Source organism: Streptopelia decaocto (genome assembly GCF_964273445.1).
Source record: "Streptopelia decaocto genome assembly, chromosome: 2".
In the NCBI taxonomy this organism is placed as follows: Eukaryota; Metazoa; Chordata; class Aves; order Columbiformes; family Columbidae; genus Streptopelia; species Streptopelia decaocto.
In genome coordinates this window covers 6170904-6195812 of record NC_138655.1, presented here as the reverse complement: position 1 = coordinate 6195812, position 24909 = coordinate 6170904, and the positions used below count along the sequence as shown (strand labels likewise).

Here is a 24909-nt window from a genome sequence, read left to right as displayed (position 1 = left end):
AGAAACATCTTGGCAGCCTTCCAGGCCACCACACAAGAAAACCACTCTATTGCCTTATGGACAAGGTCTTCAATTTGTCTCTAATCAACTCCATTAGAGCACAGTTAGCCTTCTAATCAAAGGACATGTTTCCCATTTGTTCCTTCTTCCCATCTTCCACCCACACCAGGGCCAAGATGCTGCAAACCACCCTACATATATAGACACTTGCAGATTTAAATGTCTCTCCCACAAGGGCCTGAAAGCTCAGTCTGAGAGATACTTTGGTAGCTCTTCTGCTGGGAGAAATCATAAGACAAATATATTGGTGATCTCACTACAAACAGTTTAGGTTTTTTTCATCTATCTCTGCCAGATTCACAGATTTTATGGCTACAGAAAATTAAGACCAGCATCAAGATCTCTTGCACAGGACATCAGACACCTCACGTCCCACAGTAATATCTGCTCATTTGGAAATGAATCTCTCCTTTCTCAGAAGAAACTGCTGATAAAACCAGCAGTCTGAGGCTGAACTGAGGAATACAACTCTTGCAAAGGCAACAACATGCATTTTAAAGAAGATGGAGGAACACCCTTTACCATCACCTTGGTGATCTTGTTCCAGTGATTAATTATCTTCAGTTAGAAAAAAAATTATCTTACATGCCCCATGAGAAGTAGCTTTTAGTTTCCACTTTTATCTTGCTGAAGGGATTCAGACCATCAGTGTGTCGTACTATTTTTCAAAGTATTCATGGTCTGGTTTGTAAAGCAACAGGTTTTAACATAGCTGATGGGCCCACTGTTTACATGTTTCCATACTTCTCCAAAGGCCTGATGGGCCCCGATGGTCATGTCTCCTAATATATTATTCCACAGGTGGTCTGGGAATTTTGACCATTAGCAATACTGGTGTTTAATGTGGCATGAATTTTCTAAGTCAGTGCAAGGGCATTTACAACTCCAAATAAAAGAGTAATTTAAAGGTAAGATTCAGATTGAGCCCAAAACAAAGAGTGATACACTAAAGACATGGGCAGCCTTGTAGTGAAAGTATATTTTCAAGTGTTTCCTTAGACGAAGATAACTGAAAAACCCACCATGTCTATTCTCTTAATCAGAATATATTCCTGAGATCATGTTTCTCCAAACATAATAAAGGTGAGAAGCTCCAGAGAGACTGTACTGTCCTTTTAGTCAACATTGAAAACATAAAGAGAGAATGGAAGTATAATTTCTGGGCAGTGAAGTTCTTCTGGTGAAAGCTCAGATTCATCCCCGGTCAGAAGCAAGTCTTACTTGATGCAAGTACTGAGCAGGAATGAATTTGGACTCATACACTGAAAACAGAGACACCAGACTAGACTACGGGCACAGCTTTTCTGCTGATCTGAAAGGAAGTATGTGCAAGCAACAGCTAAGGACACGACAATGTTTCAATGGGGTTATGTTGGAAGCAGCACCAGTACCAAGTCCACAGCACCATGACTCTCTTGTCATCTTGCACAAATACTGAGCAAGCCCAAGTTTTCATCACAAAGTATCTGCCCAGGCAAACACAAAGCATGTGTAGATTAAATCTATTATTTATATTAAGTACTTTATACATGTATACAAACTGCTAAATGCAATTGCTTTTGAATCCACGTTGCCATGCTGTACCTTACTAGAATCATTTCCTGAGCTGAGCCATTTTGACTGACAGAATATCCACCTCCCACAGTTGTATTTCATCTTATGCTTAATCTTCATTGAAAAGAGCTGCCATAGTAGAATGAGTGTATCCCGCAGGGAAGCTTAAATGCCCTGTGTTACATTTTTTCTTAGGTGAAAGATAACATCAAACACTTCTTCACACTGTCACCTTAGCACAGCTCCACCTAAGCTACAAACCCCAAAGTATAGGGAGAATCAAACTTGGCATCCAGCCTGACATTTCAGTCAGAAAGTGACATGAAAAAGTCAACGTAAGAGCAGGAAAACACACATATACTGGTTTCTCTTTACTGACTTCAGCTGCTTTTTCATAGTTTCTACTAATCCCAGGAACATCATTCAGAATGTGTAAAAAACAAAAACAAAACAAACTAACAAAACAACAACAACAAACCAAAATATCAAACAAACAAAAAAAAACCACAACAACAAAAAACAAGAAAAATACACCAAACCCCCTCCGAAAATACAGAAATGACTATACAATTATAGACACATTGCAGACACATCTGCATTCTCCATTTTCCCAGGCAAAATGATATAATTAAACATCTACCAATTTAATGGAAACTCAGTCTGTACTATTCTGAAATTAGGACACTCCACTCCCCCGTGGGAGCACAGATCCACCCAGCATGAATAGCATGTTTATCCACCATTGTGGTTTCTATTCCCAAATTTATTTGCATTTACTGAAAGAAAATCACTTGATTCCCTTACAGTTAAATATATATATAAGCATGTATATAGATTAAAAAAAAAAAAATAGTGGATGCTATAAAAAGAACTGAGTGCAGAAGTGGAGAAAAGAAGGGATGCTGGGTAGAGCCTGTACTCCAAAGAAAGCTAATTTCAAGGTAGGGTTGTGGAGAATGCTTGAGTCCATTGGGAGATGTGGAGTCCCCAACCAGTGACCCTATCCACAATCAGATGAGGAACTGGCACCTTCTATTTAGTAACTTGAGTGATAATTCGTCTCCTGCTCGGTTTATAACCACTCAGTTGCAGGAGGTGGGTCCCTGGGATGAGCAGATGAAGGGGTGAGCATCCTTGGTGAACTCAGTCTCGTTTTCTGGTGAAAACAGGTTCTTGGAAGCTTATGCTATAATGAAGGGGTGGGGGAAACCACAGACAAACCAACCTCAGTGACAATGAACCTGTTGGCACAAATGTATCTGCTATTCCTGACATTTGTCCCTCTCATTCCACCACAGCATAGAGTTATGGGTAGAAAACACTTTTCCTGAAAAGCTCTTTTTCTCCTGTACATTTGTGGTGAAACAAGACAATTATTGAGAAGAAAATGTAAAGAACAGAAGATGAAAGGGCCAGCCTTTCACAATTACAGCCTCAAGTGCCCCTGTACCACCCCTGAACTGCATTCACAATGCACCGTTGTGGCATGACACTGGTGACACCTGTCAATCAACTGTAGAAGAGACATGAGCAGAAACACCATCTAGCAACCTGCAGAGCCATGACAGGTCCACGTTGAGTACTGGACCATGGAAGCACATTAGGGAGATGTGAGGACATACCCTCCCCATACCACGTATACCCAGGAATGAGAAACAACCTTGTAAGAATAATTTCTAGATTTATTTCACATATCTTCCCTACTAGTGGGACATGATATTTTTATTTATTTATTTATTTATTTTAGGACTGAAGAGGCTAAATGCTAGACCAGGATCTCTCAGCCCCAACACGCATCATCTTTATGCTTGGGTGCACCAAAATTATCGTGGAAAATCCCCAGAGTTTCCCTTAGTTGAGCGAATTGCACCACATGTAAATCAGGTCAGCCAAGGTTTTTTTTTGTCTCGGGTCTTTTACTGCCCTGCTGTGTGAGCTTAAGAAAACCATTGGATTCACTCAGAATTGATGTAAATAATTAAAAAGTTGTGGCAAATCAGAGTCTAATACTTTCTCAGATGTTTGGTTCATTAAACAATTATTACATTGCTACATTACTAGTTCATGGAAAATAATTAGGAGTGAGATATTACTGAGCATAAACACAGATGAGTTAAACTACTCTGTGCTCTAGATGAGAGTCCCAAAATAAAACTTACTGCTTTAGTTATAATCTAAACTAAGACCATTAATAGTAAAAGAACACTAAAAAAAAAGGAAACAGATTCTAGTAGAATATGAAACAGAAAAACTTTCTTGCCCCAGACAGACTAAGAGATGGGTTTGGAAACTTCAGAAGGGTATAACATCTTATGATCAAGGCACATGCCCACGAAAATCAAAGAAAAAAGATGAGACTTTTCCTTATTACAGGCCCCTGCTCTAAAACATAGTAATATATCCATCTCCAAAGTCAAATTAACTGAGCAGTGTAATCAAATCAAAAATAGTTTGTAGAGCTGAATGTGATGCCAGGGTGTAGCACCTCATCCACTAATTCCATTTGTTTAGTGGTCCTATGCTGTATTGTTGTGCTGTCAGCAAGTACTCAGGACTATTTTTAACTGGATAATAATATGCAAAAGGATTTACAATGGAAAAAAAAATCCCACACTCTAGTATAAGCTGGTAATTATAGATGATAATACTCCTTGATTCTGAACCAGTCATGACTTAGAGATTCCTGTGTACCATCTTATATTGGGTGAATCCACTGTATCTCACGTCATATAAAACTGTGAGCATGTAAATATTCAGTTGGTGATAAATACATTATAAATATAATATTAGCCAAGGAAATTAATTTGTCAGGATTTTATCAAAACCACTATAGAGTCAAAGAACAGTTTATCAGATAAGTAAACAAGCCAAGCATCAGCCACTATGCTTGCTAACACAAATAGGAACAGCTAGTGGAAGTGATGTTGAATTTTTGAAAGATTTGTAGCTCTGCAAATTTCACACTAGTCCTTAAACAGATATTTTAAAAATCAACATGCATGACACTATTCCAGCACAAAGCTCTGATAGCTTGGAGGAATAGTTCACAGATACCTCCCTAAATATATTGATTTGTAACTAACCCAGTAAATATTCTAGGACATTTTGCCTTTTTACATGAAATGTTCTACACTTACAGTTCAAGTAAGTCTCATGGCCTATGTGATACAGATTAAGATAATGATTACTTCCTTCTGGTTTTATACTTTGTTAACCTTTTCATTGAAGCAGCAAGCTCTGAACTAATAGGTTCACAACTGCAGGTGGGGGGTCATTTCTCTGGAAGGGGAATCATGATTGCAGCTTATTGATACACTGAACTAGGGTAGGAGCATTATGCCCAGTGTTTGCACTCAAGCAGGACTCCTGAGGCTGGGCACTGACAATATATATAGGCAAATATAGTGCCAGGAATTGAAAAAAATGGATATCCAAGGTTCTTAGTCAAGACACCTAAGGGACTTTCCTTCTTAAAGTGCCAAGCAGACCTCTCTTACCCCTGCGCTGTAATGTGTTGTGCCATGAATAAGTTTTTCCTAACATCAAATCTGGACCTTCCCTGGCACAACTTGAGGCTTGTCCTATTGCTTGTGACTTGGTAGAATAGACCAACACCCTCCATGCTCCAACCTCCTTTCAGGTAATTGTAGAGAGAGCGCTGAGATTGTGTTTCAGGAACCTGAGGCTCAAAGCCCAGTCTTGATAATTTCAGTCTCCTGGGACTGTCTGCCCTGAGCACATCCCCTCTTTATCATGTTCCTTATTATGTGTGCAATGCTTATATAAGAGATTCAAAATATTTAAAACAAGCCATGCTGTCTTTCAGCAGAGCAGGGACTACTGCAGGGCCACCGCTCACATGGACACTTCTGCTAATGGCACCTGTAGGGAATTTGTCGAAAATTTGAATAAAGACTTTTTTTGTTACCTAAACCCATACTTAGGAACTCCACTTGTTCGAAGTAGCTTGCCAGCTTTCTAGTCCCATTCATAGCCCCAAATCCACAAGTTACACCAGCAATTCTTTCACTGACTGTGTTTCGCCAGGTCCTACAAGTGAATTCTTAGCTTGTCTGTATGGGAGGACAATCAGTCCGGACTAGTAACGCAGACCTGGTTAACACATGAGCTGGTCTGAGCTGGCATCCTTCCCATTTTGATTCCAACAGAGCACAGTTTGTTTTGGGGTTTGACTTTGTTACAGTGAAAACCAGAAATATCATTAAGCAAGAGTGAATTTGTGGGCCTGTGTCAGGATGCAACCTTCATGCTTCAATTAACAGAAAAAAAGGCTATTTGCAGCAAAGATGTCTTTCAACAACATTAATTAAAAAAGTTGTCACCTTCTCCATTACTCTTAATTGTATTTCAGCCATTAGTTGTTTTTTAAAGCATTATCTCCTTGCTATAATGACTCAACAGACTGCAGCAGGTAGTATCACAACACACTTCACTTCAAGTGTCAATTTATCACAACGTTTAGGACAAAGCCCAAGATAAGGGAGAAGAAACAATTCTTCTCACAGGAGTAGCCCCTTAGGAATGAAGTACAATTTTGCAGTACAATGTTTGACCCAAAACATATGGCAACACTTGACAATAGTTCTCTAAACTGGCATTGTCTCCTGCAACTGCACAAATGCTGCAGCGTCATGTAGCTGGGTGAGAAATGCAACACATGCATCTGAGCTTGCAACCACAATGACCTATCTACACATCACTAATGTAAATCCCAACGGACTGATTTACTGGCATAAGGAGCCAAATAGTATTGTATTCCCGGAACATGGCAGGGAAAGATTCAGCTCCTGCTTTTGGCTGTCGAAGTGAGGAATCTGGTGCGAACAAGCTATCCAAGCTGCTTCAGAAGTTAATGCAAAGAGGAAAGGCACTCAGAGGTTGAATCATGCCACCTGTCTTGGGTAGTCTTCTTCAAAAAGGATGAATCACTCTCTGGAGGTTTTTATTCATTTCTACTGAATCAAAATTACCTAGACAAATAACTTCCAGGCCAGTGCAGTTAGGTGATATGAATCCCACTGCAAATACTGGAATATAAAGATACTATCCTGTTTAATTCAGCTTATGGATCTCAGTTCTGATCCAACATCTGTTTTAAACTCAGAAACACCCCCAAGCTATTAGTCATTTGCCAGAAAGCGTTAGCACTAGTGACTGAAATTCTTTTGCACCATCCTACTAGTGTCATATTAGTGCTGCAGCCTCTCACAGAGATGTTATACTTTCACTGCCAAAACTGAGAGGTTTTTATAGTAGATAACTAATATATGCTATCCATCCCTCTATAAAACCCCAGGGGAACAAAGCACGGTAATTTCTACTGCAGTGTAGCTAAATGAAGTCTCACCCAGAGGTGGTGGATTGGGTTGATTGCGTGTAGTTACGCTGAAGTAAAAATGCCCTGTATTTCATCTTAACCACAGCTTTAATGTGTTATGGCTTTTTATCTACCTCACTGTGAAAAAAAAAAAAAAGACTGATGCTCCTGGCTGAAAGGATGGTTTTATTTTCCAGAGTTTTATATATATATATATAAAATATAAAAATGAATATACGTCTTATAGACACACAACTATATTGTATATATAAAATTTTTAATATCCTAGAGTACAGATAAAGTTATAGCCAAACTGACTCTAAATGTTGGCTACTAAGCTGTAATGAAATGAACAGAGTTTTGAAACCTGACATCACACAAGGCTGCTTTTCAAGAGTTTAGGACAGCAAGTGACAAAAAACAGAGTATCCAATTGAGGTACCTCCCTTGAAAAATACCCTCCTTACTTCTGGTCAACATTAGCTGTAGTACCCACCATTCCCAAAACGGAGAGTACGTCGAAAGGCATTTTATGCAAAATTCTGAGCTCTTCTCCATCATTTGTAACTACACTAATATAGCAGAGCCTGTTACAATCTCTTATTTGCATTTAAAAAAACCCTAATTACTCCATTATCAAAAAGCAGTTCTCCTAGGTGTTGGAAATGCTCCCACTGCTTTTGTTTGACATTGTAAACAAGATTACTGATTTGAAAAGAAATTTGGTCTTTGGGTGTAACTTCTAGGGAACTTGATGGGATTGAAGCACTAACCCTATAATTTACCAACAAAAATAGCCCACCAGCTAAACCACGCTTCAGCTCTACCACTGGGGAAGAAATATTCTCAGCAGACTAGTACATTACAATTCAATTTTGCCTGTTGGCTCAGTTCATTTAAAAACAAAATGAGAAGTTGAAACTTGGTGACAGCAAGGGCTGATAACCTTCACAAACTTCCACGGAAGAGAAGGATGAAAAAGGAAATTATTATGCTATTTCAGTTTGAATTCCAGTAATAACATGAAGATCTCTTTTGCACAGAGCCCACACAAGGTACACATGCATCAGAGACCTACCTACAGCTTCAAAATAAGCCCTTAGATATTTCAGTGATGAGCTTTGCTTCTGTTCTGTGCACAGGAATAAACAACATGGACTTCTAAAGACAGCTCAGCAAGACACAGAACTGGAAGCAACAGTTTCACCCCGGATCTTAAAAATAGATGGTCTTGCCCATTTTGTGTTAATGTGATGGCTTATCTAGGTCTGAGCATGGTTTTGTTTTTACAGTTCACTCCCATCAGTGAAATTGTTTCCAAAATCAGTTTAACTTTCAGGTGATGTGAAGACCTTAATACAACACTGTGAAAGGTCACGAATTTTCCAGTGAAGCTATTTGATGAGAAAGTAGCCATTTACCCAGGCTAGAAATTTTGTGCTAAACTTTTGCCCAAGTGTCACAAACAGCCTGTGACCAGTGGTGGCTGTGTCCCTTCTGCAAGACCTTGCACCCCTGTGGTACCTTCAAGCTCCTTCATTAGATTCTGCAGCTCTCATTGCAGTTATTCATCATAAGGCTTTGGGGCTTGAACATGCAAGCCAGGAGACCAAGCTCACCATTGCTATATGAGATTTACAGAAACATTAATTTCGTAAGAAGCTGCGGGGTTCAGGAAACCGGCCCAAGTCCAGGAAAAGTATAATATGATGGGACTTCTGATACATTGCATGAGGTTTTGCATGCCCTGACAAACATTCACACTTCCTTGTGATTTGCAGTAAATTCTACCAGCTCCATCAGCAGAACTGAGACTTATTCTCCATAGTGTTTTTCCAGACTTGGTTTTCCCTGTCCTAAATCAAAGTACATTGCCAAATCAAGGGTGAGAAGAGTAAATCTTTAACTTGCAAGTGTACCTAACTAGGGTAGGTGATAGTCCAGCTCCATTCACAGCCTGTGCTGAAAGATATAACTAGGTTTTTACAGGAATAGCTATATAAAGCTTAAAAAAAAATGGCAGGCCTTTCAGTTTAATGTCAGTTTAGGGCCAGTTAATGAAGGAGGAAGAAAATCCTGACGGCATAAGAGCTGCTGAGGTTTAAAACATTTTAGCTTTGTGGAGGACACATGGCATCTCTGTTTTCCTTGGACAGAGAAGCCTGTAACTAAACCTGAAACCTGGAATATTGTGTCCAGTTCTGGGCCCCTCAGTTCAAGAAGGACAGGGAACTGCTGGAGAGGGTCCAGCGTAGGGCAACCAAGATGATTAAGGGAATGGAGCACCTCCCTTATGAAGAAAGGCTGAGGGAGCTGGGTCTCTTTAGTTTGGAGAAGAGGAGACTAAGGGGGGACCTTATTAATGTTTATAAATATATAAAGGGTGAGTGCCATGGGGATGGAGCCAGGCTCTTCTCGGTGGCAAACAATGATAGGACAAGGGGTAATGGGATCAAGCTGGAACACAAGAGGTTCCACTTAAATTTGAGAAGAAACTTCTTCTCAGTGAGGGTGACAGACACTGGAACAGGCTGCCCAGGGAAGTGGTGGAGTCTCCTTCTCTGGAGACATTCAAAACCCGCCTGGACATGTTCCTGTGCGACCTCACCTAGGTGTTCCTGCTCCAGCAGGGGGATTGGACTAGATGATCTTTTGAGGTCCCTTCCAATCCCAAACATACTGTGATACTGTGTGATACTTAGAGGTTTTTGTGTGCCTTGCTCCAGCCTCCTGCTGAGCATCTACCCAGCCTCAGAGGTTGTTCTTTCTACTTGAACATTCCTTATAATTCCATCAGAAAGCAAACACCGAGATAGACGGTGCTGCCCCAAGGATGAGCCCTCTCTTTTATCCCGTCATTTGGACTCCATGGGAGCAGGCAGAAAACCTCCTTCTGACTGCAGCTGGATAAGTATTGGGCTCCACAGCCTAATTTTGAAAGTGGTGAGCACCCACAGCTCCTGCAAAATCAATGAGGGCTGCAGGTGTTGTTGAAAAACAAGCTACCAATAACTTTCAGCACATGACGATATGTTCCAGTTTCTTGCCTGTTCCTATTTCTGTACTTCTGTTCAATTCCTACACTATTTAGAAATGTCTCCCATAGCCATCATATTTTTCCTCTTTTTGTTTGCTAAACGGCACATTACTTTTTCATAAGACATAATTTCTCCTGCCACTGAGACCCGTATTTTTCCTGATTGTCTCAATATTTCTTTTGAATTTCTGGGAGTTACTTTTATTTATCATGAGTCTAATCTTCTCTCTGCCTTTACAATTAGTTTTACTGTACATCAAACGTTGTTCACACAGATTTCTTGTCTGAAATGCAAGAAAAACTATTACACGCTAGGAAGATGTTATCATTCAGCTAGATTCTGTGATTTCAGAGAAGAAATTGTTAGCCCAGAGATGTATTGCTTTATGAAAAGTGATTGTCTGTGGTTTATGATGCTACTATTTGTACATCACTGTTGAAGAAAGAAACCAGGGATAAGAAAGTCGAGGTTTAATTGGTCTCATTTAATTATACACCTGCCTTCAAAGCCCCTTATTAAGATTCTAAGCGATCTGAATGAAGCTGCAGGTTTGGAACAGCCTCCTTTTCTCAACTGTAAAAAAGAGTAGAAGGAACACCATTTTCTGTCACAGACTGACTTCTAAAATGTTGTTGTCTGGATGACTGTTGGATTTGTACCTTTGCTGCCTCAGCAAAAATTGGGCCACAGCTGCTGCAATGTTGAATTGTCTTCCTCACCTGAAGGCAATGCCTAAGTCATTGCTTTTTCCAAGGTACAAGGGAAGAAAAATAAATTGATAAATCATTTTCCAAAACTGTAACTGAGCTAACATCCATTTTGAGAGGAGAGAAGGTACCTGCTTGAAGGATCACAGAAATATCAAAGTGCTGCCCGTAGGGACGGACAGACAGTCTGCATCTAAATGAAGGTGGTGGTCAGCTTGTTCATCCCACCTACCAGCAACCCTGGCAAGATGCTCCCAACCAGACACAGTGTGTTTCCAAGAAGGGAGAGCTCTGTCATTGCAATTACCCCCCTGGGCAACCAGAAGTCAGTTGTGAAGCAGCAATAATTATGCATTCTGAAAAGCCTATTTAAGGAAATGGTACAGAATCATGAAGAGATCTGTCTGCAGTGGGATATTTTTGTTGAGCATGCTGTTTATTCAAGGCAAGCAAGCTGTGCTGAAGCCTAGAATTGGAGTTTGAATGGGAAGAACCTGCCTAGAAATCCATTTTATGCACACTTAAACCAGAGGAGAGGAGAGCACAGGCTCACATTCACAGTGGGTGCACATGGCAGATTTTCCTCAATTTTCTGAAGTCCTTGGCTAATGTTCATCAAGCTGAGATGAACCAGAATTAGATTAAAGGATGCTGTCCAGGTCTTCCTCATGCCCCTTGTTATTTGTTCTCACCTTGTGCCGGTTCCTCCCCTGGGACGGCAAATGTCCGTGTGGCTGCACGGTGAACTAAATCTGAGTAAAAACTAATCTGGGAAATAAATAAGATCATTCATTGGCTCCCTGCTGTAGTTCGTGGTGGGGACACATAAACGCCTGTGCTGGCAGATGGGAGAGGGAAGTTAGGAATACTATGACTTTCTATTTTAGCAGCAGTGCTGGTTTTAACTGGTCATAAAACAGCACTGTTGCTAATCTCAGAATAAACCTATTCATTCCAGAGTCCCAAGGAAAACAGGAATTTCTTTAAATGATACGGAGATTTCACAATGGCAGAACAAAACTGTAGTCATGATCTGGGTAAACAGTCAGTTCAGCATGATCTGTGGAGGAACTGAGGAGCGAGCAGCAGCTACTGCTCCCTCCCTGAGATCAAGGATTTCTGCCTGCCAGACACCAGCTCTGGAACTTCCATGCTCCAAGCTGGTGATGATTAGGCCAAGAAGAAAATCAGATCTGAGAGTTTTAGGAGTTTGATTTGAAAACAAAAAAATGCTGTAAGAGAAAAAGAATTTCTTTGCTGTGCTTCCTAGAGCCGTAATCCAAAATACCGGGCTGTCCTTCAACCCACCCACTGGCAGAAGAAGGTTGTATAATGTCATCACCACTAAACCCATCAAATATTTTATGTCCTCCCGGCATATCATCCATGAAAAGTGGTTCTTTTTTTCCTTCTCTTTCAACCAAAGATAAATCAGTTGTAAATTCTGTCACAGGCCTTTCATGCCTTCACAAGAAACGGCAGTTAGCCAGCAAATGTGGTGATGAAAGGACGTGCAATGCTGTCATCTGTGACATGAGAGATTGCTACAAGTTGGAGATGTTACAGAGCTTTAGAAAGACACCACTGCAGCTGGGGGAGAAGACCATCAAGAAGCAACAGGAGATATCAGAGGTGGCAGAAGCTGGGTCACTGCCTAGTTGCAATGTTTAAAACAGCAGCAGTTATCTGCTGAGCTTTTAGCAGACTTCCCAAACCATCTGGAAGCGACTAGGTTTTCAAGTGAGAATCACAATCATGCATGTTAGTAGCTGCACTTAGCCTGGACATACTATTAAGCAGCCAAATGTGGTATATCCCACTAAGAACACTGCCTGTGGCAGGTGTGGTGTATACATGGGTTAAAAGCACAAGAGTTAGCTAGATTATCTTCATGTAATATATTGTGCTAATCAGACTTTACCTAGTCTGTTAGACATGACTTATTTCTCCAAAACACCTCAATCTTCTCTGCGTTCAACATGGAGATGGGTGCCACAGTTTTTTCCAAGTAAATGTATAGATGCATTTCTGGCATGTACCAAGTTCTTCCAGATTACAGGAATTTGTAAGATGTCTCTACAAGCCATTTTAACAATGAACAAGAAAGAGCTCTCGTAATAAGACCGAGCAAGACCTGGAACTACTGCTGAGATGAACTTTTGAAGAACCCAAATAAAGTGAGATTCCAAATATGAAAGTAAAACCAATTTACAAATTCCCATGACTACAAATTCTTCTCAACAAACTAAAATAATTAAAACTACTACCATAATTGAGTTCATTAAATACTTTAGCATTCTCACTCCTGTCAGCTTGAGTTGTGCCTCCTTTCCTATTCCATTAGGTCTAATACAAAGATATCTAGAAATAAATGCTTTTAGAGTAAAATCTCAGAGCTCAATGAGAAGTATAAACTGGAAGTCAACAGTTAAGCAGATACTGTTAGGTGCTGATGTGTTCAGATATTTCAGTACTCATGGGAGATTTGACTATATTGTTAAGTCTCTTAGGAGCTGTCAGTCAAGATTCAGCAGCTCATATGCCAACCCTTTGTCATGATCTCTGTGCATGAGACTTTTAACATTGAATGCCAAGAAGAAACACGTTGCTGTTCTTCTGTGGACATACCATGAACCTGAGCAAAGCTGACTTAAAAAAAAAAAAAAAAAAAAAAAAAAGATGTATTTAAAGCTTTTAGATTACTATTTTGAATGGTGTTCAAGGTGTTGCTTGGAAGGCTGGAAGTCCTTTGCATCAGAAACAGAACAGTGGTTGCATAAGACTTTTTTATGCACTGCATACACAACCAAAACTCAACAAAGACATGTATGAATAGAAAAATAAATGTTATGAATCATCAGAATATGTGACTGCTTTTGGTATTTTATCACAGACCTCACTATATCAGCTAAAATCAACGACAAACCATTGGTACCAACCAATCATTGAAACATTTCAGATTGATTTCCTTGTGTTTGCAAAGCATTTGAAATTCATAAGATAACATAGTCGCTTGGTCTTCCACATATTTGTAGAGGAACTCACCATGGCAAGGAGCTCATCAAGCTGACAGACAACTAAAAACTGCTTGTAGAAAGGGCTACATTATACATGAAAGTCACTTACTGGACACAGACCAATGCCAAGCACAATTCATCTATAGTACTTCCTTAGAAAACATCTGCTTGTGTTTCTCCTATTACTAGCTGTAGGAAAAAAAAAAAAAATAAAAAGTATATATATATATCTTACCAGAGACTGTACCTCTAAAGCCAAATTTATTTTCAAGCTGTGAAATCTGGCTTTTGCAGTAGAGCAGAGTCTTAGTAATCTCACATTCATGCCATGTACTCCAAGGGTGCCAAGTCACACACTTCTGCTTTATGGAACCAGAAAATAGCCAGAATGCTTCTGGAGAATGTTTTTGCTCAGCTTTTAAAACTATCTTATCACCTGTCTGGCTTACCGGCAACAGGATAAACTCAAATATTACAGCATTCAAGGCACTGCAATCAGTTTTTTTAAGAAACAATTACCTCTGAGCAGGTACAGGTGTTTTAGATCATTAAAACATCTCCCCTCATTGAGGCTTAAATGTCACATGATAGTGTTAAAAATCAGGGCTACCAGTTTCAAGCCAGACTGACAACTTTGTACATGCATTAACTTACCAAATCCAGCTTTAAAGTAAATCTGTGTTGAAATCAAAGCAATTAGCTCTCTTTGACAAACACATTCCTCCTATTTACCTACCATAAGCAGATGCTAGTATATTTTTAAATATGTCACAGCTGCCTGTTGTTATCTCTATAGCATATAAGCAGAAACCCTATTTAAGAAGCATGTAGCATCTCCGGAATTTTTAACAGAATGTATCTCTCCAGCTTTCCTGTGAAAGCATCCCTCATTTTTGCCTGCTAACTATAGTCAAGAATGTAACGGAGATGTTTGGCAAAAATATCTCCCACTGCCACAATATCCCACTGAGCAGACATGTTATCTTTTGATTCTGCTATGCTTACTTCCACAAGATGAAATGAGAGCTAAAATGCTATTAATGCACTTAATGACATGTTCTTAGTGATAAAATCAGTCAAATATAGCAAGATGGAATGACTGAGTCTAGGACAGACGTCCAGTGAGACCTGAGGCAAGTGATACTGAACAGCTGTTGGCATGAAATCTGGTATTTGCAACACTGCATGACTGTTCACTTTTTGGTAGTACAGCAGTATAAGGACTGGAAGACTCATCACGCACTGGTCAGTACCACGAAAATCTTTCTCTCTGCCATTTCTGCTCTTTGGTTCATGTGTCTCTCAGGAGCTCACAAAGGATTATGTCTCTTAAAACCCTAACTTGTCTGTGGCAATATATGCTTGTATCTCAGAATGTGCACAAACTAAACAGCAGCCTGGTATGTGCCCCTTTCACGTCCTCCACCCACCCAGTAGTTTGTACGTTCCTGTTTTATGCAATGCCATCATTAAAACCACAGAAAGCTAATTACAACAGCTATTAGAAGTTCTACCTTCTTAATTTGTGCAAGGCATAGCCCTTACAGTGAACTCCTTTCCTGTTCCTACTGTGTTAATATGAAATTTAAAAGTGGAACACACACACAAGAAAACACTTGGTCTTGTTTTCCACCAGTCCTCTCTCGCTCCCCAAAACAGTTCTACCTCATGTATTCAGATAAAAAATAAAGTTACCTGATCTCTACATTAATAGTTCTGCTGATGGTGATGCTGTTGCCTCTGCTTCAGTGGCTGGCTTCAGTGACACTGAGAGTTTCTTCTTTGTTTATATATGATCTGAACATTATGCCCATTTGAAATATTTTGCATGCAAACTAACAAATTAAATTAATAAATATGAGAAGATTGACAAAGGGCATTTTCCTTGCTTAAAATCTAGAAATAAAAGACTTAGGGAGATACATAATGGCCTTCCAAGCAGAAAAGACTGATGTACAGAGGAAGAGCATTAACTCTTCTTGATATCCAATGAAAGCAGGACAAAACCAGGCACCTATTGCACTGAGAAGGACTTAGGCCAGACACTGAGAAGAAGGTGTCCCCCATCACGTCTGGAATGAAGGATCTAGGGATGTTACGGCATCTCATCAGAGTTCCTGGATCAGAATAACACCACCCAGAAATAGATATGGCAAACCTATCTACTATAACTTCTGTTTCTGTGAAAATCAGTCCATTGCACCTGTGTTTGCTGATTTATTTGATAACCCCTCTTTCTACCCTGTATCCACTTCTCCAAATCCACTTGCATTCACTATGTCGCATGTACCTGAATACTCACCCTTGTCACTGTTAATGTCCTTTACATCACTGCCTGGGTGATCCTTGATATGTGCACATCGTCTACTTGGTGTTTGTTCAGCTAATTCCCTCCTCTCTGCTCCCTTCCTTATTAATGTTCATTGATAACGATCTGATTCCCTTTTTCCTTACAATGTAACCAATAACTGTGGCAGCCTGTTTTCCCCTTAAAAGTTCCCTGTATCTAATAAAATTAAACCTTTCCCCTTCACTTACCCTTTTAGAGCCAAACCCACTATTGCACCATGAAGAGTGACTGGTGTCATTCTCAGAATGAAGGATGTGTTTAAGAAGCACTTGGACAATGTTATTAATAACATGCTTTAACTTTTAGTCAGCCCCGAATTGGTCAGGCAGTTGGACTAGATGTTTGTTGTGGGCCCCTTCCAACTGAAATTATTCTCTATTCTGTTCTATTCTATTCTATTCTATTCTATTCTATTCTATTCTATTCTATTCTATTCTATTCTATTCTATTCTACTTGAACACAAGTTTCTGGCCTGCAGAGCTGGTCAGTGTAACACTGCAATGTGTTATAGCATCACAAACGGAGACATCTGTTGTTTCTCAAGTTTAGACCTAGAAACCAGAGTGGTGTCTCATGATTTTAACCCAAAGAACTCACAGTTATCCCAACACACACAGAGAAAAGCAGCAAAACCAGGTAACGTTTATGTCATCACCAAGATCAGTGGTGGAAAGAGAAAAGGCTGTGTGATTGCCATTTCCTTTAAAGTATTGGGAGATAATAGCTATAAAGCCATTGCAGTTCTTTTCACCTGACAACCAAAGTTCATTTATTCAGTGTGAGTTTCACACACCAATCTCCATTAAAAGCCACTCAAATTATCACCAAGGTTCATGTGATTGATAGCCAGAGCACCAGTGAATGCCAGCTGTCAGTAGAGTTGGGATGCTGAAAGGTAGAACACTACAAGTACCCTTCTGCTTCTTAAAGGATCATTCATAGCAGCATCTAGAACACTCTTTTCACAGTATAATGACAGAAAATAACAGGGAAAACCTCAGTTCCTATTAAAAAAATGAACCAAATTCTGTGTATAACTAAGATGCCACGTTTCATATTCAGTAGTCAAAAATATTATAAAGTAACTGGACTATATCAGAACCAAAAGGGAATTTGCGTTTTGGTCCCTAGTTGACCACTAGAAGTTGACCTATATTGAGTGCTGACATGAACAGAAGAACCCAGAAGCAAGCACTTCATCATGCTCCACGTAGTAAAATGACTTCTTACAGAATGGAACGGAGTGTAAGACACTAAAATAAAGAATTATCAGCATAGGATCATAACCATTAGAGAAAGCAATCACAGCTTTTCATATGTACATGGTAATTGAACCTATTGTAACTGTGTAGAAGGACTTGGAGCTCTACTTACTTTCACAGAGACGCCTTCTTAGCTTCCCCCGAATTTTGTCAATGGCGTTGTAATCAGAGACATGAAACACATGAGCAGACTTTGGTTCTGAAGCAATCTCATCGAGTTCCTCTTTCAAGGCTTCGCCAACACCCACAGCAAAGATCCTAATCCCAGCCTGATGGGCTGCAGTGGCTGGATCCAAGACATAATCCTGGCTTCTTCCATCAGTCAGAAGGATAGCCACTTTTTTAACAGTCCGATCACTAAGCCTCCCACCAGCTTCTTTGGAAAAACTGTAAGTGTTGATATACCTGAGAGCATCTCCAGTGTTCGTATTACCCCCATAATACTTAATTTTTCGTGCAGCCTCTTTGATTTCCTCACGAGTTTTGTACTTTCCCAGGTCAAACTCTGTGGTTGGACGATCACTGTACCGCACCACACCTACACGGGTTTTGTCTGGGCCGATCTCAAAAGTTTCCACCAAATTAGACACCCACTGTCGAACTTTCTCAAAATCTTCTTTCCCGACACTGGAGGAGGCATCCAAGATGAAGACAAGGTCATAGTGAACATTCTTGCAACCTGCAAGTGTACCAGAAAATATAGCTAAGGGAAGATGAAAGAACAGTACCAGACACACCGAATATTCTCTAGGCATGGTTCCCTAGGGAGCAATTTGGAGGAGGCAGCAAACCCTCTCCCTGTCCTGCAGAGAAAGTGAAGATTCTCAGCCTTTCTTCCTTGCCATTCACCTCATCTGTTCCAGGACAACTATGGGACATCAGCACACACTTTGCTTTGAAATGCAAACCCCTTCTCTTCCTGCAGTACTAACAACCTCTTCTCAATCTTTCACCTACACCATCTGCATGCATATGAAGCTATTTTTCTCAAACTTCATTGCAGCGCTTTTGCTCAGGCAATCTCTAAAATGACCTTAGAGGATCAAGAGACCTGCCCTGACCTTGCCTATGCCAATTCCGATGGTGAGTAGTAAAGCTTTCATGTTCCCTCTTGCATTAACATTATGATTTATTTATGCTTAACTAAAAGCAGTTATTTTGTTCAGCATGATATCTTGGTGAAGCAAGTTTATAACAAGATTATTTTGATTTTGAGGCTCTCTGCCACTGACTATTGAATGTGATGACTCACTGAATACTGGGATGGCTTTCTTGGAAACAAAGGGCAGTTGCTTTGTAAGGGAAAATCTCAGCCCCACAAACAACCTTTTGGCTCTCATCATGATATTTGTAATCTGAGGTCTGTGTAATCCAAAAGGTAAATGTATTTTAATTGCAGCTTGCTTGCCCTATGAAGCCAGATTTGTCATATATATGTCAGCTGGTTGCCAAGAACGTAGATCTCCCAGGAGATGCTTTCTAGCTCTTTCTGAATATATGCAAGACAAGAGGCAGTAGCTTCATAAATGTCCCACAGATGCCAAAGATTTATCAACACAATGCCCAAGTCAGGCAAAATTTATATATATACAGATGTTTATTTAATTCTCTATTATAGACCACAGTCCCTAACAAATTATGAGTTTCAAGATTGAAAGCTGCTCTACACAGTTTGTCTATGGTCTCAGCCACCAACCATTGTTTCTCCAGAAGTTCTTGTCTCACATCATCCCACAAAGTACAACCGCTTGTTTGAACCAATGGTAAAATGCTAATTTGACCAACCATGTGGAGAACAAAACACATACGATACAAGACAAAGAGCTGGTCCGTACCAGTGCCTGTGCCACTTTATTTCTCTCAGAGTAACTGTCTCACTGAACTGGAGGTGTTATGTCTGTCCCCTAAACTATTAACAATTGCCTTTAAACCCTGATGCTTTACCACCATCTGAGCTGGTATCCCACATCTAACCAAATCCACTGTGAGTAAATCTGCTCTGTTGACTCCCATTTCACTGCAGAACCCTCATTCCCCCAACTTTTTTTACCACAACGATGTTAGTAGCCTCCTCTGAGCACTGTCTTGGAATGACCAACCTTCCTCTTTTGGTCTGAAATTCTGAGAGTACTTGTGAGAATGCACAACTCCAAAGTATGCCACTGAGGACAGTTTAGTTCTCCACACACGAAAAAGATACATTCCACTGCACAGTTTGTGTGTTTTCAAATCAGATTAGTTCCAGCCTGATCCCAGCAACTAAATGTCCACCAGTGACTTATACCTCAGAGCTGCCTCATCTCTGTGGACTTCCCTGGAGAATGCCCGACCCCAGCTACTGTCTTTAGTCCTGATCCACACCTTGATTTGCTGATTCATGTTTCTGGCTTCATCTTGGACCTGTTTCATCTCTGTGAGCTCGTCTGGGAATCTGGATTGTCCATTGAGCCTGTCTGCCATCCCCTAGCTTGCCCCGTTCCCTGTCTGGAAGTGGTGGGACAGGCTGTGGCTGCTGAGAGCCTCTCCTTCCAGCACAGGGACACCCCCAGCTCCTGGCTCCCTGTCCTTTAGGAAGTAGTCTGTCCTTGCTACACTCCTGACCAGGGCTAAAGCACTGGTGTAAATACATCCAATGTGGGTGTTAGCTGAGGACTAGGATTTTTTTTCCCCTAGAACAGACCAAGGAGTATGGAGGTACATACACAGTTCATCCAGTCAAGCACTTCTTTGACAGTGAACAGAAAAATGAATCATAGAATCATTTTGGTTGGAAGACACTCTCAAGATCATCAAGTCCACCCATAACCTAACTCTACCACTAAACCATATCCCTAAGAACGTTGTCTAAATGCCTTTTAAACACCTCCAGGGATGGTGACTCCATCACTTCCCTGGGCAGTCTGTTCCAATGCCTGACAACCCTTTCTGTGAAGAAATGTTTCCTAATACCCAATCTGAACCTTCCCTGGTGCAACTTCAGGCCATTTCCTCTTGTCCTATCACTTGCTATTCAGAAGATCAGCCCCCTCCATGCTACAACCTCCTTTCAGGTAGTTGTAGAGAGTGAGAAGGTCTCCCCTCAGCCTCCTTTTCTCCAGGAAAACAGCCTCAGGTCCTTCAGCTGCTCCCATCACACCTGTGCTCCAGACCCTTCACTGACCTTGTCGCCCTCCTCTGAACTCGTTCCAGCACTTCAAATATCTTTTGTACAGTGAAGGGCCCAAAACTGAACACAGTACTCGAGGTGTGGCCTCACAAGCACTGAGTACATAGTACCCGAAGATGGGCAGAACGATGACGTTGCTGTATTACCTCACTGGGTTCCAGCATTCAAGCCTATATGAAAGTCATAAAGTCTTCTCCCACAACCAAATTTGACCTTACAATTCATTACTTAGCTCTGGTGCTTTTGATCATCCTGAGGCTGTGCACTTGCTCTCAAGAGGACAGGAATCCCAGAACAGCCCACTGCACTGGAGAGTGTGGGTAGCTCAGCCACATGAAGAGGATTTGCCTCCAGATAAGGGTAAAAGCATCGTAGGAAGGCATTATAATGCTGAGGTCAGTGTTCATGGTATGTCATGGTGGCTGTGAGAGTGATTGAATACAGACCTGGTGTGTTGCAGGAGATGATGAAACATGAGCATGTCCTGTTGCTGTTATCTTCCACAGCAGGGTACATCCCATGTGCTGCTGTTCCTTCAGTATCTATGGGAACAATCTATGCACATGGGGCTGGGATCACAGCAGGAGCAACCCATCCACATGGGATCTTGTTGGAAACAACCTTTCCATGTGGGATCATGTTCTGTGATGGCGTTTTGCAAGACAGGGAATGCTTGTCCCTAGCCACAGTGCAAGAAAACTTTGGCTGGAAAAGCTCTCTCAAAGGTAATCAGAGTATGGAGATGACTGAATATATATTTTTATATTATGGGATGTAAGTTACATTACATCTGTGTATATTGGCTAGACTGCCAAGCGTAGTTCTGCTGGATTTTTGCAGAATGTAGAGGATATAATATATAACAAAAAAGTGTAAGCAAGAAATCTCGACTCTGCCCCTCCCAATTCATTATTGTACTAATCTATTCTGTCTAAAAGAATACTAATTGAGACTAACCAGAGAATATAAATGTTTAAGTATAAAACCCACAAGCTAGAGACCTTGCTATTGCTTATTTTAATGACTCTCAGCAGGTGAGACGACTGCAATTCAAAACCAAACAGAACAGATAAAATGAATCCTGTTGGTGTTTAAGGGCAATGAGCCTTAAAACAAGAGAGGTTTAAGGTTTAAAAAGTGATACCTATTTCAGGCAGTATTGCAGGGAAGAAAAAGATGGTCTTTCAGGATCATTTTCTTAGAGTCAGTGATTCTTTGCTTACAGAACTGATAGCAGTGAGATGAAGTGCTGCAGAAAAGCTTTTAGTAAATATTAATTTGCATTTTCAGCACAGTAATGTCCACTGCTGACAAAATTGATTGCTTTCCAAGAATGCTATAATAATATTGTTTACTGGCAGAAACAGTTCAAGTCGAGGGAATATGGGAGATAATTCATAGAAAGTGAACTTCCAGTTTTGTAATTACATGAATACTCTCTGGAAGGAAGCATAATTCCAGGAGCTGTATTCATCCAGTGAGACACTGAGTCAACTGTTTTGCAATACTGTTAATAAAAATAGTTGACAAACAAGCCATAAGTCCAAAATTATTTAAAGTAAGCACAGAATAAACGTATGAATGGTACCACCATTTCCTTTCTGTGACTGATCTATAGACAGCCAAAAAGATGAGTTTTCACTTTGTTTTGTTACTAAGTACTTATTCCTGTTAAATTTCACCCAAAACAGCCTTATATAGATCACATAACAAAACTATAAAGCCTTAGACTGAGAGAAGATCTAAAAAATCCTTTTCTTTCTTATAAAATACACAAGGCAACAGAACAGCATCTTTCCTAGAAAAAGAGACAGAAAGCATCCATCTCAAAGTACCTTTGCACTTTTATACCAATAAACTACAAGCATGTTCTGTCCCTAAGGTATAGCAGCATTCACAGCCAGACAACTAAACCCTTCCTGCTACCTCCCAAAAAACAACGTGTCCTTGTCAAGACTGACTATAGGAAGAGTCTCTCAGCTTCACCATCCCCTAATGCACTCAGTGACGTTTCGGGGAGCGTGCTCATCAGCATGGGCCAAAAGCCACAGAATCAGAGCCATAGAATCATTTTGGTTGGAAGAGGCTCTCAAGGTCATCAAGTCCAACCATTAACTCAATGGCACTAAACCATGTCCCAAAGAACCTCATCTACACGTCTTTTAAACACCTTCAGAGTTGGTAACTCAACCACTTCCCTGGTCAGGCTGTTCCATGCCAGGGACCATGCTAGCAGCTAAAGAGTATGACCCAAGAGAGGGTATAAACAGTGCCCTGGCACTGTTTATCTCACTAGGAAAGTCCCAGATAAAAGGAAAATTCATCATGTCTAATCCGAAACCCACTGAAGGCAACAGAAGAAGTGATGTCCATGCCAGGGCAGGGTAGATGAAGCATATCCAGAGTAAACTGTGTGCTCCTCCCCTTGCTTTGGGTACCTGAGCTAAACTTTCTAACACACAGCAGAACCAGAGACCCCAGTCAAATCATAATCTTGATCCCTGAGCTATCTCCATCCCTAAATTCTATTTTGTATCTTTTCAGCAGTAAATGTCTTGCTTGTTTGGTTGGTTTTTAATTATTATTTTCCTCCTAGCAATGACAGCTCCTCAGCCACATAAAAGCCCCAGCAGCCACTTAGCAGGAGGCAGTAAGCCGAACACCGCGTACCTGCTCTTTGTGCCTCAACTCTCGCCACGCTGAACACAAATGTGAGGAGAACCAGGAGATGGGGCACGCAGCAGCTTCTTGTAATGGACATATCTCCTTTCCCGCATCAGCTTGTCTTTCCTTCGTGGTCAGAAGCTCGCTGGAAATCCAATCCGCAGCCTAGAAAGGAAAATAAAGAGCAAGTGTTATCGCATTGAAACACAGACAGAAGTAATGATGCAAGTCACAGAAGCAAAGCTTTGGGGAGTTGTCTCTCCTGCCTGTCATTTTACTTGACTAGACACAAACTGCCCAGACAAAGAGGAGCGAGTTCACCTACTTTTCAAAACCTATAGTCTTTCACTGGCTCTATTCAGCGTGCAGCAGCCTGAATGGAAAAAGGAGAGAGATTACCAGATTATTATACTTTAATTGAGCTCACTGCCAGTCACACAATCAACGCATTGGAGTGGAAACCATTCCTGACCTGGCCCTCCCACGCAGTCGTCGTTAGGAGATAGACAACGCAGAGCCGAGATACTGGCTGCTGAAAATCGCACACAACCAGTTGCCTCTTCACCCATTGCCAGTTCCAGTTCCTGAGCCTCAGAAATGACAAGCGCTAAAGACACGTCTGTTTTCATACATGTATTTGTTGCTATCAGTCCTTCTCTATAGAAGTAAACTCAGCAAGTTCAAAACACATCCTTCGACTGTTAATTTAATGGATGATCTTCTTCTTTAAGGTCATCAGTTTGAGTTTACCTTGACTAAAAAGCCATCTGGTGTTGTGACAAGACAAAGTGGTCAGGCTATTAAAAGTTTGGTTATAAGATCATCTCATTTAAAAAAAAAAAAAAAGAAAAAAGAAAAAATAGTATTATTTAATTATTACTGTTTTATTAGACAGACCATAAAGTCATTCCAGTTCTACATTCTACATGCACACACACAGAGGAAAAGAGTTTCCACTCTGCAGCTCTTTACTGCTTAAGGAACCATTCTAGAAAGCTTTCTCCCAGCTCCAGAATCCTTCTCTTCCTCTTCAATGCACAGACTTCCTTGTTCATTTTCTTAGGGAATTTCTGTTTCCTCTGTCTTTTAACATACACATCAGCTTGTTGCTGCTGGTAGCTGGGTAAAAGAAGCGTGAAAAGGACACTGTATGTTGATCATTGCTGCAGGGTTCATTATGCATTCTGGATATTTATTTTCAAAGCAATAGGATTCTGTGGGAATCACAGACAAAAAGAATGGTGGTATCAGCATTTGTTAAAACCACTATCGATCAGTCAAATGTTGAGCCTATGTCTACCATGTATCTCAGAAATAAAGTGCACACCATTCTGGTTTAATAAATAAGAAACGTAGCTGTAGCTGTTGAGACTTAGCTGTACATACTTACTCCCAGGACAAAACACAGGCTCCTATATTTTCAAAAGTTTGTATCATATGCAGGCAAGGAGAAAGCAATATACCTAATAAACCAACAAACCCTGCACTCTGCAAATAAAAGTTGTAAATGTCTGCCAGGAGTGGAACATAAATGCAAGAAAGAATTTAAAATTAATTAATTAAATAAATAAATAAAATAAAAAAGCGGGCTTATTCAAGTGCCATCCCTAAATCCAAAGGGCACAAGCATGTGTTGTAGTTTGCACCTCAACCAGACGGTGTCCCTGTGAGATAGTGAGGTGCTCAGGTTTGAGCAAGATGGAAAAGGTTGCAAGGTAAAAAGGGCATGAAAATATCACCATGCCCTACAGT

General features: G+C 40.6%; 1 protein-coding gene across 4 annotated transcripts in view; it reads right to left on the bottom strand.

Moving 5' to 3' along the window:
* The window catches only part of COL22A1 (collagen type XXII alpha 1 chain), a 233084-nt gene that overhangs the window by 184155 nt on the left and 24020 nt on the right, over nucleotides 1–24909 (bottom strand). For 3 of the 4 annotated variants that reach the window (XM_082043903.1, XM_082043901.1, XM_082043902.1), the window contains 2 exons: nucleotides 23164–23322; nucleotides 17440–18006 (listed from right to left, as the gene is read on the bottom strand). In XM_082043903.1, coding sequence (XP_081900029.1) covers nucleotides 17440–18006; nucleotides 23164–23254 — 658 coding nt within the window. In that variant the 5' untranslated portion in view covers nucleotides 23255–23322. The remainder of the gene's footprint in view (nucleotides 1–17439; nucleotides 18007–23163; nucleotides 23323–24909) is intronic. The other variant, XM_082043904.1, reaches the window with a different exon arrangement.